Genomic DNA, 12,969 nt, shown 5'->3' on the forward strand with positions numbered 1-12,969 from the left:
CTTCTTAGTGGGCATTGATGTCATGGAAGGAATGCACTTCCATGACATCAAAGGGTGGCAGTTGGGGGGAAGCTGTCTCAGAGATACCCTCTTCATTGTGGGGTGCCTCAGGGGGCAGTTCTCTCCCCGATATTGTTTAATATCTTTATGCGCCCCCTTGCCCAGATTGCACGGAGGTATGGGCTCGGCTGTCATCAGTACGCTGATGATACCCAGCTCTCTCTATTGATGGAAGGCCGGACTGGCGATGTCCCTATAAATTTGGACCGGGCGCTACAGGCCGTGGCTGGCTGGCTCAGGCTGAGTGGGCTGAAGTTGAACCCAACGAAGACTGAGGTCCTTTGCGTGGGCCGAGACGGACCAGGAGGGGAGATCATTCTGCCGGCTTTTGACGGTGCGCCACTGATACCAGTGCGCAGGGTCAAGAGCTTGGGGGTGCTACTGGAATCCTCGCTATCAATGGAGGCCCAGATAGCTGCCACCGCAAGATCCGCCTTCTTCCATCTCAAGAGGGCGAGGCAGTTAGCTCCCTTCTTGGAACGCGACGACCTAGCAACTGTGATCCACGCAACGGTCACCTCAAGATTAGACTACTGCAATGCCCTCTACATGGGGCTGCCCTTGTGTTGAACACGGAGACTTCAGGTAGTGCAGAATGCGGTGGCCAGGCTGCTGGTGGGACTACCTAGACGGGAACACGTGCGGCCTGTGCTGCGGGATCTGCATTGGCTGCCGGTCGTCTACCATGTTCGTTATAAGGTGCTGGTTATTACCTTTAAAGCCCTATATATCCGAGGACCTGCCTACCTCAGGGACCGCCTCTCCCCATATATTCCCCAGAGAGCACTAAGATCCAGCTCCCAAAACCTCCTACAAATCCCTGGGCCAAGAGAGGCCAGACTGAAGATAACCCGGGAGCAAGCCTTTTCACTAATGGCCCCTCGTTGGTGGAACCAACTTCCAGAGATGGCGCGAGCCCTGCGGGACTTGAACCAGTTCCGCAGGGCTTGCAAAACCTCTCTTTTTCAGCTCGCATTCAAATCAGGACCAGACCAAATTGATTAATTATTGTAACTTTAGCCACCTTATGTATAACTGAAACTGATGTATGACAATGTGTAATTTGTGACTGATAGAAGTATAGCACCTATTTCTATCTATTTTTATATTTTTATATTTTATATTTTTAAACGTTAATTAATTTATGTAATTGAACCATATTTTAAATTATTGTTATCTGTTTTAACCAAATCATGGCTTGTCATGTCTGTGAGCCGCCCTGAGCCCGCCTTCTGGCGGGGGAGGGTGGGATATAAGAATAACATTTACTTTACTTACTTTACTTTACTTCCTGGATTTTGGGTTTCTAGGTCCAGGAGTTTGGGCTGGGTGTTGACGATCTGTCAGGACTCTTGTTTTTATATATATAGATATAAGCTTTTGTGTGCATGCACACTTCTTCAGGTATAAACTTTTATGTGCACAAAAGTTTATACCTTGAATAAAACTTAAAAGTACTACTGCCAGTTTGTGTAGTGGTTAGGTGTGCGGACTCTTATCTGGGAGAACCGGGTTTGATTCCCCACTCCTCCACTTGCACCTGCTAGCATGGCCTTGGGTCAGCCATAGCTCTGGCAGGGGTTGTCCTTGAAAGGGCAGCTGCTGGGAGAGCCCTCTCCAGCCCCACCCACCTCACAGGGTGTCTGTCGTGGGGGAGGAAGGGAAAGGAGATTGTGAGCCGTTCTGAGACGCTTCGGAGTGGAGGGCGGGATATAAATCCAATATCATCATCTACCTCACAGGGTGTCTGTTGTGGGGGAGGAAGGGAAAGGAGATTGTGAGCTGCTCTGAGACTCTTCAGAGTGGACGGCGGGATATAAATCCAATATCTTCATCTACCTCACGGAGTGTCTGTTGTGGGGAAGGAAGGTAAAGGAGATTGTGAGCCGCTCTGAGACTCTTCGGAGTGGAGGGCGGGATATAAATCCAATATCTTCATCTACCTCACAGGGTGTCTGTTGTGGGGGAGGAAGGTAAGGAGATTGTGAGCCGCTCTGAGACTCTTCGGAGTGGAGGGCGGGATATAAATCCAATATCTTCATCTACCTCACAGGGTGTCTGTTGTGGGGGAGGAAGGTAAGGAGATTGTGAGCCGCTCTGAGACTCTTCGGAGTGGAGGGTGGGATATAAATCCAATATCATCATCATCATCATCATCATCATCATCTTCTTCTTCTTCTTCTACTGTACTCGAATGTTATTCTATTGCAGGGGTGGCCAAACTGCAGCTCGGAAGTCGCATGTGACCCTTTCACACATATGGTGTGGCTCTTGAAGCCCCCACTGCCCCATCAGCTGGCTTGGAGAAGACATTTGTCCCTTTAAATCACTTCTCCAAGCCAAGCCAGCTGGCAGCTTGAAGAATGCATTTATAGTTGAAGTTGCTTTCTTTCCACCTCTTCTCCCCATCTATTTCCTTCCTTCCTTCCGACACTCAAACATCTGACATTTATTCTATGTGGCTCTTACGTTAAGCAAGTTTGGTCACCCCTGTTCTATGGTTTGCTACAAAATTGTTGCATTTCAAAATCAAAGATGAGAAAAGAGGGGGGGAGCAACGCTTGAAGCCTGAGGCTCTCCAGGACGTTTCGTATAATGACAAAAGCCAGTTCATGATTCTACCTGGACTGTGCCAGTCTACACATACAGAGTATGTAAAAAGGTGCACAGCATAACACTAAAGGTGGTATATCATGAGGTTAATTGAGCATACCTACCAAATTTGGAGAAGTATAACGTTTTTTTCCCTCAGTAACACAAGGAACACAAGGCAATTGTTATTAAAATGGAATTATATGAAGAAAATTACTACAGGTATTGTTTAAAGAGGGAATAAATATTCAAGACATTTGTAAAGGGAATGTAAATGATTAGCCGCAGAAATAAGAAGTCAGAAAATATGTAAAAAACATTATAGTAGAACTATGGGAAAACATCAACTAAGATATATGAACTAGCAAAGTGATATATATTTCACATGGTGAGCTGAGGCAAACAAAGCTACACTATTTCATGGATGAATAAGAAAACTGGCTAATGACAGAAAAATATGAACCAAACAAAACCCAGCACTGATTAATGCAGTTTTATAGCTATTCAAACATAGAAGAAATTATGTACACTTGTGGCAACAGTTCCTCTCAACAATTATAATGGAAACACTGTACAAACTACTGAGATATAGTGTGTTCTGTTGAATGTGGGAAATCCAGGTTCAACCCCCTGTTCAGATATAAGGATAATGGTCAAATAGCTAACTTACAGTCTAACCAATCCCACAGAGGTGATGTGAGGATAAAGCCATTCTGGGTTCCTTGGAGTAATGTCATAACACAAACCAACCAAATCAAAATAAATGTTTTCAACATCCATAGGGTTGGATCTAACCTAGGCTTTCCAAGCTCCCACCAGGAGTGAGGCATCCCCCATTCAAGGGTACCTCCCCTGGTGCTGATCAGCTGACCAGTGAAGGACTTACTGGCAACAAAGAACTCACATCACCAGCAATGCAGTGATGTCACTTCTGGCACACATGGGAAGCAATGTAATGATGTCGCCAGTAACACAGAGATGCAAAATGGCTTCTACCATAGAGTTTTTGACCGAATACAAGAGCAACCTTAAGTGGCTGGTGACCTCATGGCCTCACTTCTGGAATGTGCCAGAAAAGTGACATCACCGCTTTGCTTAAATAAACTGAAAGGACAACATAAACAAAAAGTTCCCAATTGCACAGAAAGATGAGGTATGAATGAAATAAAATAAATTAAAAATTGGAATGGTAAGCTAAGTAAAGTAAACCAATTGGAAAGTTGTCTCATCTGTATTTGTTATAGCAAGAAAAAAAAAAGGTTTTTATTAATAAATTAATGTAAAGAGAATAATGGCAATCTAAATATTAATAGAAATTTCCAAATCTCCATGAGGAACTAACAAATTACAACTAAAAATGAAAGTAATTAAATGGATCTCCTTCCTCAATTTTAAAAATTAAATTAAATTCAAGGCAACTGCAGTGACAAAATGATGTCAAAGGAAAACGTATAATCTCTATTTTTCAATTACGCTTCAGTTGAAATAGGGGAGAAATTACAAAGTACCTCATAAGTGATTATTACTATATGCTAATCACAATGTTTTACTCATCTTAGCAGTGCAGCTAGTCCAACAAAGAAATAAGCAGTGAAAATGTCTTTATTATACCTGTAATGAACCTTCACCACATAATACAAGGATATAATATTTGGGCATAGTCTGAACTATGAAAATATGACAGCTGGTTAATGCTAAGGATTACTAATTCTTTTCTATTAAGAAGGGGGTTCGGAAAGTACACGTTATATCAAAACATTCAGAATCTAGCATAACAACAGAAACGAAATTTCATACTGTGTGTCAAACCACAACTATACACATATTTCAATATAAATCTAGAGCAGATACATGAACACGTAACTATTTTTCTGTGATGGAGATCGCTGGGACAAAAAAAAACAGATGTTCTAAACATACCTTGTCTTGAAAACTCATCAGACTCTCGGTGAACTAGGTCAGTAACTCGATTCCCATAGTGCATTCTGGTGTCATGATCATAAGCTTTCAGTGTCTCACTTGAACTATAGGACTTCTGAGTTGGCACTCTGCAATCCTCACTGTCCAGAGAAGAACTTGTATAGCGGCATTCCTTCCCACACCGGCCTCTTGTCAGTGAGCGGTGCCTTCGATCTTTTATGTCCATAATTCTGTGTCTGGGAGAAAAGTAGCCTTTTCCCCAGCGAAGCAAAGCTGATTGGCTCCAACTGTTCACTGTACCACCTATAAAACATTGTAAAAAAAGGATACGGATGAAGTGGTGAGATTCTGTTAGGTTTTGCAGTGAAGGTTTTCATATGTTTGCATGAAACAGTGAAGTAAACAGATGAAAACACAACATTTTGACACCATAAATTCCTCTCAAATGTAAATGAATAATTGACCTTAGTAGAAACAAATGAAAAGAAATTGATTTAACTGCTCAAATTATGTTTGATTTAAACTGTGCTTTCATTGAAGAGTTTAAAAAAAAAAGATGATAAATCAAACTACTGAAATTGTTTCATTTATGCATGCACAGTGTTAACAACATGACAATTCTTTGACACTCTGACATTATTACATGTTCTGCAGGGGCACAAAGAAGAACAGATTGGAAACAGTCTTAATTATTTCTCTTAGCTGCGGGAGGGTCTGGAATGCAGATCATCACATGAAATGCAGAGATGAGAGTGCAGCCAGCACATAAGGAAGCTTTAAGGACAAAGCATTAAGATTCATTTGTAATATTTTACATGCAATGGAAGGGAGTTCTAGAAAAAAAAAACTATCAAATCCTCCCTTAATATTCCAAGCTCTGGCTCCTTATTATCCTTCTTCCACTAACCCTCTTTTTTATTTTGGAAACTTAGACCTGCATGAGCAATCACAGAATTTTGGAAACTAGTTTAAATAGCTGAACTGGATATCCAAGTTAGATATATCAGTTTTACATGAGTGAATTCCTGAGATGAACCTCCAAGTGCTGTGATCAGAGAAATGGGCAGCGACTTTGATACCAATTTTATCCATAACTTATCGTCTAATCCTATGTAGTTGCTGCATTGCAATAGAAATTTGTGATGTTGCAGTTACAGAAGCAACTCATGAGAGTAATATTGTCAGCTTTGGATAGGGAAATTCTTGAAGAAGAAGAAGATGATATTGGATTTATATCCCGCCCTCCACTCTGAAGAGTCTCAGAGAGGCTCACAATCTCCTTTCCCTTCCTCCCCCACAACAGACACCCTGTGAGGTAGATGAAGATATTGGATTTATATCCCGCCCTCCACTACGAAGAGTCTCAGAGCAGCTCACAATCTCCTTTACCTTCCTCCCCCACAATAGACACCCTGTGAGGTAGAAGAAGATATTGGATTTATATCCCGCCCTCCACTCAGAAGAGTCACAGAGCGGCTCACAATCTCCTTTACCTTCCTCCCCCACAACAGACACCCTGTGAGGTGGGTGGGGCTGGAGAGAGCTCTTGCAGCAGCTGCCCTTTCAAGGACAACCTCTGCCAGAGCTATGGCTGACCCAAGGCCATTCCAGCAGGTGCAAGTGGAGGAGTGGGGAATCAAACCCGGTTCTCCCAGATAAGAGTCCGCACACTTAACCACTACACCAAACTGGTGTAGGGATGGGGGTGGGGGCAGGAGAACAGATCACTGTGGCCTAGAGATCAGTTGTAATTCTGGGAGATCTCCAGTCCTCACCTGAAGGCTTTACAGAATCAAAACACGCACACCAATTGTTATATGAAGAAGAAACATTAAGTATGGAAATACCCCATAAATATGAAAGTACCATAAACTTCAAAATATAAAGGCTATCAAGGGAAAATTCAAACTATTCCAAACATGAGTATACAGTAAAAACAACAGCCCATAGGTAAAGTACATAAACAATGTTCCGCCACGAACTTCAATATGCAATTCCTATCTTCTTTTTTTTCATGCAAAGACCAATCTTTCACATACTTTCCCAATTGCAGGCAGAAACTGACAAGCGTTCGTAGACAGGCGGAGTTCAACCATAATGTTCCCTTGATATCTTTTATATATTGACGTTTGTTGTGTTTTTCATATATATGTTTGTTCATATAATGACTGCAGTGTGTGTGTTTTGGTTCTGTGTAAGATTTCTTGTCTCCTGTCCCTGGTTATTTCTGACCAACCGGAGGCTGCCAACCTTAAGTAATTACATTCACACATTGAATAAAAATGCCATCATCTGGTATATCGAAGTCATTATGCAAGAACTTAACCTTTGTACTGGAATAACATCATCCAGAGCAATTGAATGAAATACTGTTTGCAGCACAATACTGTGATTAAAGGTCTCAACTAGCCCCCGACTGTTTCCTCCTCTCTGTTACCATACCAAAGTAATTTAGCTGTTTAATAATTCAGCCCAAGCAGAAGCTGTATCTGGACAATATAACATGTTTCTTACCTTAGGACTTCATTAATTGTGAAGACTCATTTTGGCTGAGACATGCTGGGGAAGGGAGGGAAGGTTAGCCCCCCCCCCCCCTGCTGGCCATTTAAACCTAACAGCTGACAGGCAAACTGATTGTCAGCTGTTAGATTTAAATGGCCAGCAACTCCAGTATGGTGAATAAAAATGAATAAATAAAAGCCGAATAAGATCTTACTGATCTGCGGAGGAAGTTCATTGGATAACACTGGGCCAGTCACCCTCTTCCAGTTTACAGATTTGTTGCGGGGATAAAATGGAAAAGGGGAGAATCATAAGAGATATGGGCTTTTTATCTCCTTACATATACTAACCCACCTCTCGCTATATTTTAAGGTACTCGTTTATTCTAATGGCAAACTAGAATGTATTTCTCTTTTAGAACAGTGTGTCGGAACATTTTGGTTTCTTGTATTGACCTACTCAAATAGGGATATTGGCTGTTTATCTTATTACATATGAACATATGAAGCTGCCTTATACTGAATCAGACCTTTGGTCCATCAAAGTCAGTATTGTCTTCTCAGACTGGCAGCGGCTCTCCAGGGTCTCAAGCTGAGGTTTTTCACACCTATTTGCCTGGACCCTTTTTTGGAGATGCCGGGGATTGAACCTGGGACCTTCTGCTTCCCAAGCAGATGCTCTACCACTGAGCCACCGTCCCTCCCCATATACTAACCCATCTTCCACTATACTTTAATGTATTCTTTTTTTCTAATGGCAAACTATAATGATGTTCTAACCTCTTGAGATACTAATGCCCTCCGTTTAAACCCACAACTAACAAAGCCAGAATGACGCCCAGATTTATGGCACTTCACACCTATGACATGTCTGCTTTTTATCACCCGCCACTGTTGTTCCAGCCCAGTTAACAAACAAACACAGACCCCGATCTGCGATTCTTTTAATCTGCTAAAAACATTCCCATGACTCTGCATACCAACTCACTGCCCACTTTCTCTGTAGTTAAAGATGGCTTGCCATTCCAGTTTTGTCTGATGAAGTCTGCTTAAAGCATACGACGCTTACATTCCGAATAAAACTTAATTGGTCTTAAAGGTGCCCTTTGTCTACTGCTTTGTTCTATTGCCTCAGACCAACATGGCTGCCCACTTGGATCTATCCATAGAACAGTTTAAATATACTTCAGTACAGATTATACAACTGGAGGATCTCCTTCAGACTTAGAATCATAGAGTTGGAAAGGACCTCCGGGGTCATCTAGTCCAACCTCCTGCGCAACGCAGGAAACCCACAAATACCTACCCCAAATTCACAGGATCTACATCACTGTCAAATGGCCATCTAGCCTCTGTTTAAAAAAACCTCCAAGGAAGGAGAGCCCAACACCTCCCGAGGAAGCTTGTTCCACTGAGGAATTGCTCTAACGGTCAGGAAGTTCTTCCTAATGTTGAGATGGAAACTCTTTTGATTTAATTTCAACCCATTAGTTCTGGTCCTACCTTCTGCGGTCACGGAAAACAATTCTACACCGTCCTCTATCTGACAGCCCTTCAAGTACTTGAAGATGGTGATCATATCACCTCTCAGCCGCCTCCTCTCCAGGTTAAACATCCCCAGCTCCTTCAACCTTTCCTCATAGGACTTGGTCTCCAGACCCCGCACCATCTTCGTCGTCCTCCTCTGGACCCGTTCCAGCTTGTCTATATCCTTCTTAAAATGTGGTGCCCAAAACTGAACACAATATTCCAGGTGAGGTCTTACCAGAGCAGAGTAAAGTAATACTATCACATCATGTGATCTGGACACTATACTTCTGTTGATACAGCCCAAAATTGCATTTGCCTTTTTAGCCACCGCATCACACTGTTGACTCATGTTCAGCGTATGATCCACTAAGACCCCTAGATCCTTTTTGCACATACTACTGCTAAGACAAGTCTCCCCCATCCTATAACTATGTATGGGATTTTTCTTACCAAAATGCAGAACTTTACTTTTATCCCTGTTAAAATTCATTTTATTAGTTTTAGCCCAGTTTTCCAGCCTATCAAGGTCATCCTGTATCCTGTTTCTGTCTTCTACTGTGTTTGCAACTCCTCCCAATTTAGTATCATCGGCAAATTGAATAAGCATTCCCTCTGTTCCTTCATCCAAATTGTCATGAGCCCTGACGAGGAGGAGCTGGAAGGGTTAACAGACCTGGACGAGTTGCCAGCCAGTTCCTCAGGTGAACAAACAGCAGCTGGCCCATCAATCACTCTCCAGGCACCAGTGTCAGCTGTTGACAATCAATCTTCTCCAAGCTCTCCTCCTCCCATCACAAGAGTTCAAAGCAGGCTCCAGAAAGAACTTTCAGAGCGAAGACATGAGGCACGCCGATGCTTCAGATCTCTCAGCCCTGATTTCTAGCAGAGTCACTGCCACCCAGGGAGCAGGCTGATTGAGACTCCCATATAACTCCCACCCAGGACCTGGTAACCTTATGGAAGCAGCAAGTCTATTCTCTGGCTTGCAACCACGCTCCTTCCTGATGCCTGATCCTGACCTGCTTGATTTCCTTGGCACCCTGACCTTTTGGCTTTTGGGCATTGACTTCTGATTCTGGTTTGTGATTCTGCATTGCTCCTGTTTGACTTCCTGGACTTTGACCTTGGATTGGCTTTGGATTCCTGCCTGCCTGCACCCTGAAAATGTAACACAAATCATTTATAAAGAAGTTGAACAAAACAGGTCCTAAGACAGATCCTTGAGGCACTCCACTTTTCACTCCTCTCCAAGAGGATGAGGAACCATTCACAAGCACTCTTTGGGTGCGATCTGTCAACCAGTTACAGATCCACCTAACGGTAACAGGATCCAAATCGCATTTTGCCAAATTGTCAACAAGAATAGTATGTGGAACCTTATCAAAAGGCTTACTGAAATCAAGATAAACGATGTCTATAGCATTCCCCTGATCCAGCAAGGTAGTCACTTTCTCAAAAAAAGAGATCAGGTTAGTTTGACATGACTTGTTCTTGAGAAACCCATGTTGGCTCTTAGTAATCACATCCATTCTTTCTATATGTTCCAAGACCGACTGTTTGATGATTTGTTCTAAAACTTTTCCAGGTATAGGTATCAAGCTGATGGGTCGGTAGTTATCTGGATCGTCTTTTTTCCCCTTCTTGAAGATGGGGACAACATTCGCCCACCTACAATCTCCCAGCACCTCTCCTGTTCTCCAAGAATTCTCAAAAATTAGCCAGATGCTCAGAAATTATATCTGCAAGCTCTTTTAGAATCCTTGGATGCAATTCATCTGGCCCTGAGGACTTAGTTTCATTTAAAGAAACTAGGTGTTTATGTACTACCCCCATGCTGATCCTAGGTTGGAACTTCATACCCTCCTTATATGTTCTGTTTTTACCATGTTGAGCACCGTTTCCCTCAGAAGACTGAGGAAAAGTAGGAATTGAGCAGCTCTGCCCTCTCTTCATTACCCGTTACAATTTCACTTTCCTGCCCTCGCAATGGGCCTACCACGTCTTTGCTCTTTTTGCTCTGAACATAAGAAAAGAACTCTTTTTTTTTTTTTTTGCTTTTTTTAGCATCTTTGGCCAGCCTAAGCTGATACTGAGCTTTAGCTTTCCTAACTTTTTCTCTACAACCACTGGTAATTTGTTTATATTCATCCTTGGTTATAAAGCCCTCCTTCCCATTCCTAAAGGAGTCTTTTTTATTTCTCAAGTCTTTAGAGAGCTGTTTATGGAGCCACCTCGACTTCTTTAGGCTTTTTCCATTTTTTCTTCTCATAGGAATCGTCTGTGATTGCACTTTCAGTATTTTGCTTTTAAGAAACTCCCACCCCTCCTGAACCCCCTATTTCCTAAGTATTTCTGACCATGGGATTTTACCCAGCATAGTTCTAAGTTTATCGAAGTTTGCCTTATAAGTCTGACTTCAGGGTTTAATTAATACAAAGCTGAAAGGATATTTTAGCGGCTGATAAAAGGTGACCTACCTAACTGGGATAGGTACAGAAGTATATAATATAGCAGAGAAGAGAGCTTAGAAGAGGTATCAATGTGAATAAACTCCACTAATGTCAATTAAATTTGATATCTATAAAACAGGTTCAAAATTACATGATAAAACAACTAGAAACAAATCAAATAAAGTAAATAATTTCCCTGACAGCAATTATGTGGATATTGCTCACACGTAGGTGATCATGCATGGTAAAGAACTTCTATAGCGTTGCTTCAGCATGGAGCTCTGCCATGGTGAATAGCTTTTTGGGAGGTACTTAACATGCGGACAATAAAGGTGTCACAAAGACAATATAACTTTGCTATCAAGTGGGAAGAGAATTCTTTTGTGGTCCAAAAATAGCCCCCTTTGCATGAAGCAATTACAATAAGAAGGTTCCACATAAGTAAAGTTTCACTGTCAAATCAATACACATTTTTCTAACAAAAACACCATCGCTTACTTTTTATTTCATAATAAAAGAAAATGAAAACGAAACATCATAACTGCGATTAAACTATATTATTACGTATAATACCCCTTACAATATCACTATAATAAATCACAGGAAACCTAGAACGTGTAGTTATAAATGGGACAACCTACAGCATAATACCAATGTCGTTTTGTCGCAATGAACTGGCTGCTTTCACAGGACTATTTTCTCACATGAGACTGATTGAGATTAAGAGGAATGGTCGTAAGACTCTACATTCATTTTGAGCACAACCTATGGCGTTTTGAGGCCCCCCGCTTTAAATTGGAGAGAGAGAAAAATAAACCTACTTTTGTAAACCAAAGGACTATTTGAAAAACGGCAGGGCGGGGTGGGGTGCCAGCCACTGCACAAAAACTGTCACGCCTGTGCTTTTGCAAGAGGTGCCAGTCCGTGGCTGGGGGGAGGGGCACAGGAGGCATCCATTCTAGTCAGTGGGACCAGTAGGGTTGCCAAGTCCAATTTAAGAAATATCTGGGGACTTTGGGGGTGGAGCCAGGAGCAAGGAAGTGACATCACTTCCAAGTCAAAGGTCAAGTGATGTCACTTCCTGAACTTCACTCCTCTATATCACTTCCAGCACACTGCATCAAACCCCACCTCTAAAACCCTTCATGGGGGTTTAGGAATCCTAATTTCTACATCACTTAAATTGAATGTGTCCATCTAAAAAATTCAAACCCATGGGCAATGGCTATCCTCCTACACTTCAAAATGGGGTCTCTTCTAATACTAAATGTATATATCCCTCCCCAGCAAAAATGATCAGATATAGCAAGGTGCTGTAATTAATCTGAATTTTTTATTGAAGAACTTTTATTAGATACTCCAGCACACCTGATTCTAAAGACTTTAGTGCTAGACTCAATTCAAATGATAAGATTCTAATTGACAAATTTGGATGAAAGCTTGCTAAATAATGTCACTTAATTCAAAACAGATATGGGCTTCCCTCTTAAACAGTGGAAGCCATTCCCAACCTAGTAAGACTTAGTTACTGCTGTCTTCTCAGGTCAAACACAATTACAAGCCTAAGTAGCTCTATCATACCTCTGGTAATTCTGTGGTCAGGTATTTCTCAGTTGCATTCTCTTTGCCACAAAAAAGAATTTGTAGCTCTTTATGCTTCAGGAACTTGGCAATTTGGAAGCTTAAGATAATTCACACCAGAGAAAATTCTTATATGCACACTAGAGCATATTATGTCCTCCTCTATGTCTAGCAATTGGGAGTGGAGGTTTGCATATATCACCCCTACCAAAAATCCTAATAAGCAGCTCTGGTTACCATCATGTAATAGAATAGCTCTAGGGTTGCCAGGACCTGTCACTGACCAGAGGCAGGAGTAGGGTTGCCAGCTCCAGGTTGGGGTATTCCTGGAGACT

General features: G+C 42.0%; 1 protein-coding gene across 1 annotated transcript in view; it reads right to left on the minus strand.

Annotated features, from left to right (window-relative positions):
* The window catches only part of TENM2 (teneurin transmembrane protein 2), a 1,752,117-nt gene that overhangs the window by 1,462,051 nt on the left and 277,097 nt on the right, over positions 1-12,969 (minus strand). Inside the window, exon 2 of the mRNA XM_060240624.1 lies at positions 4,573-4,875. Within this exon, the coding sequence (XP_060096607.1) occupies positions 4,573-4,875 (303 nt within the window). The remainder of the gene's footprint in view (positions 1-4,572; positions 4,876-12,969) is intronic.

This window comes from Heteronotia binoei, chromosome 5, assembly GCF_032191835.1.
Source record: "Heteronotia binoei isolate CCM8104 ecotype False Entrance Well chromosome 5, APGP_CSIRO_Hbin_v1, whole genome shotgun sequence".
Taxonomy (NCBI): domain Eukaryota; kingdom Metazoa; phylum Chordata; class Lepidosauria; order Squamata; family Gekkonidae; genus Heteronotia; species Heteronotia binoei.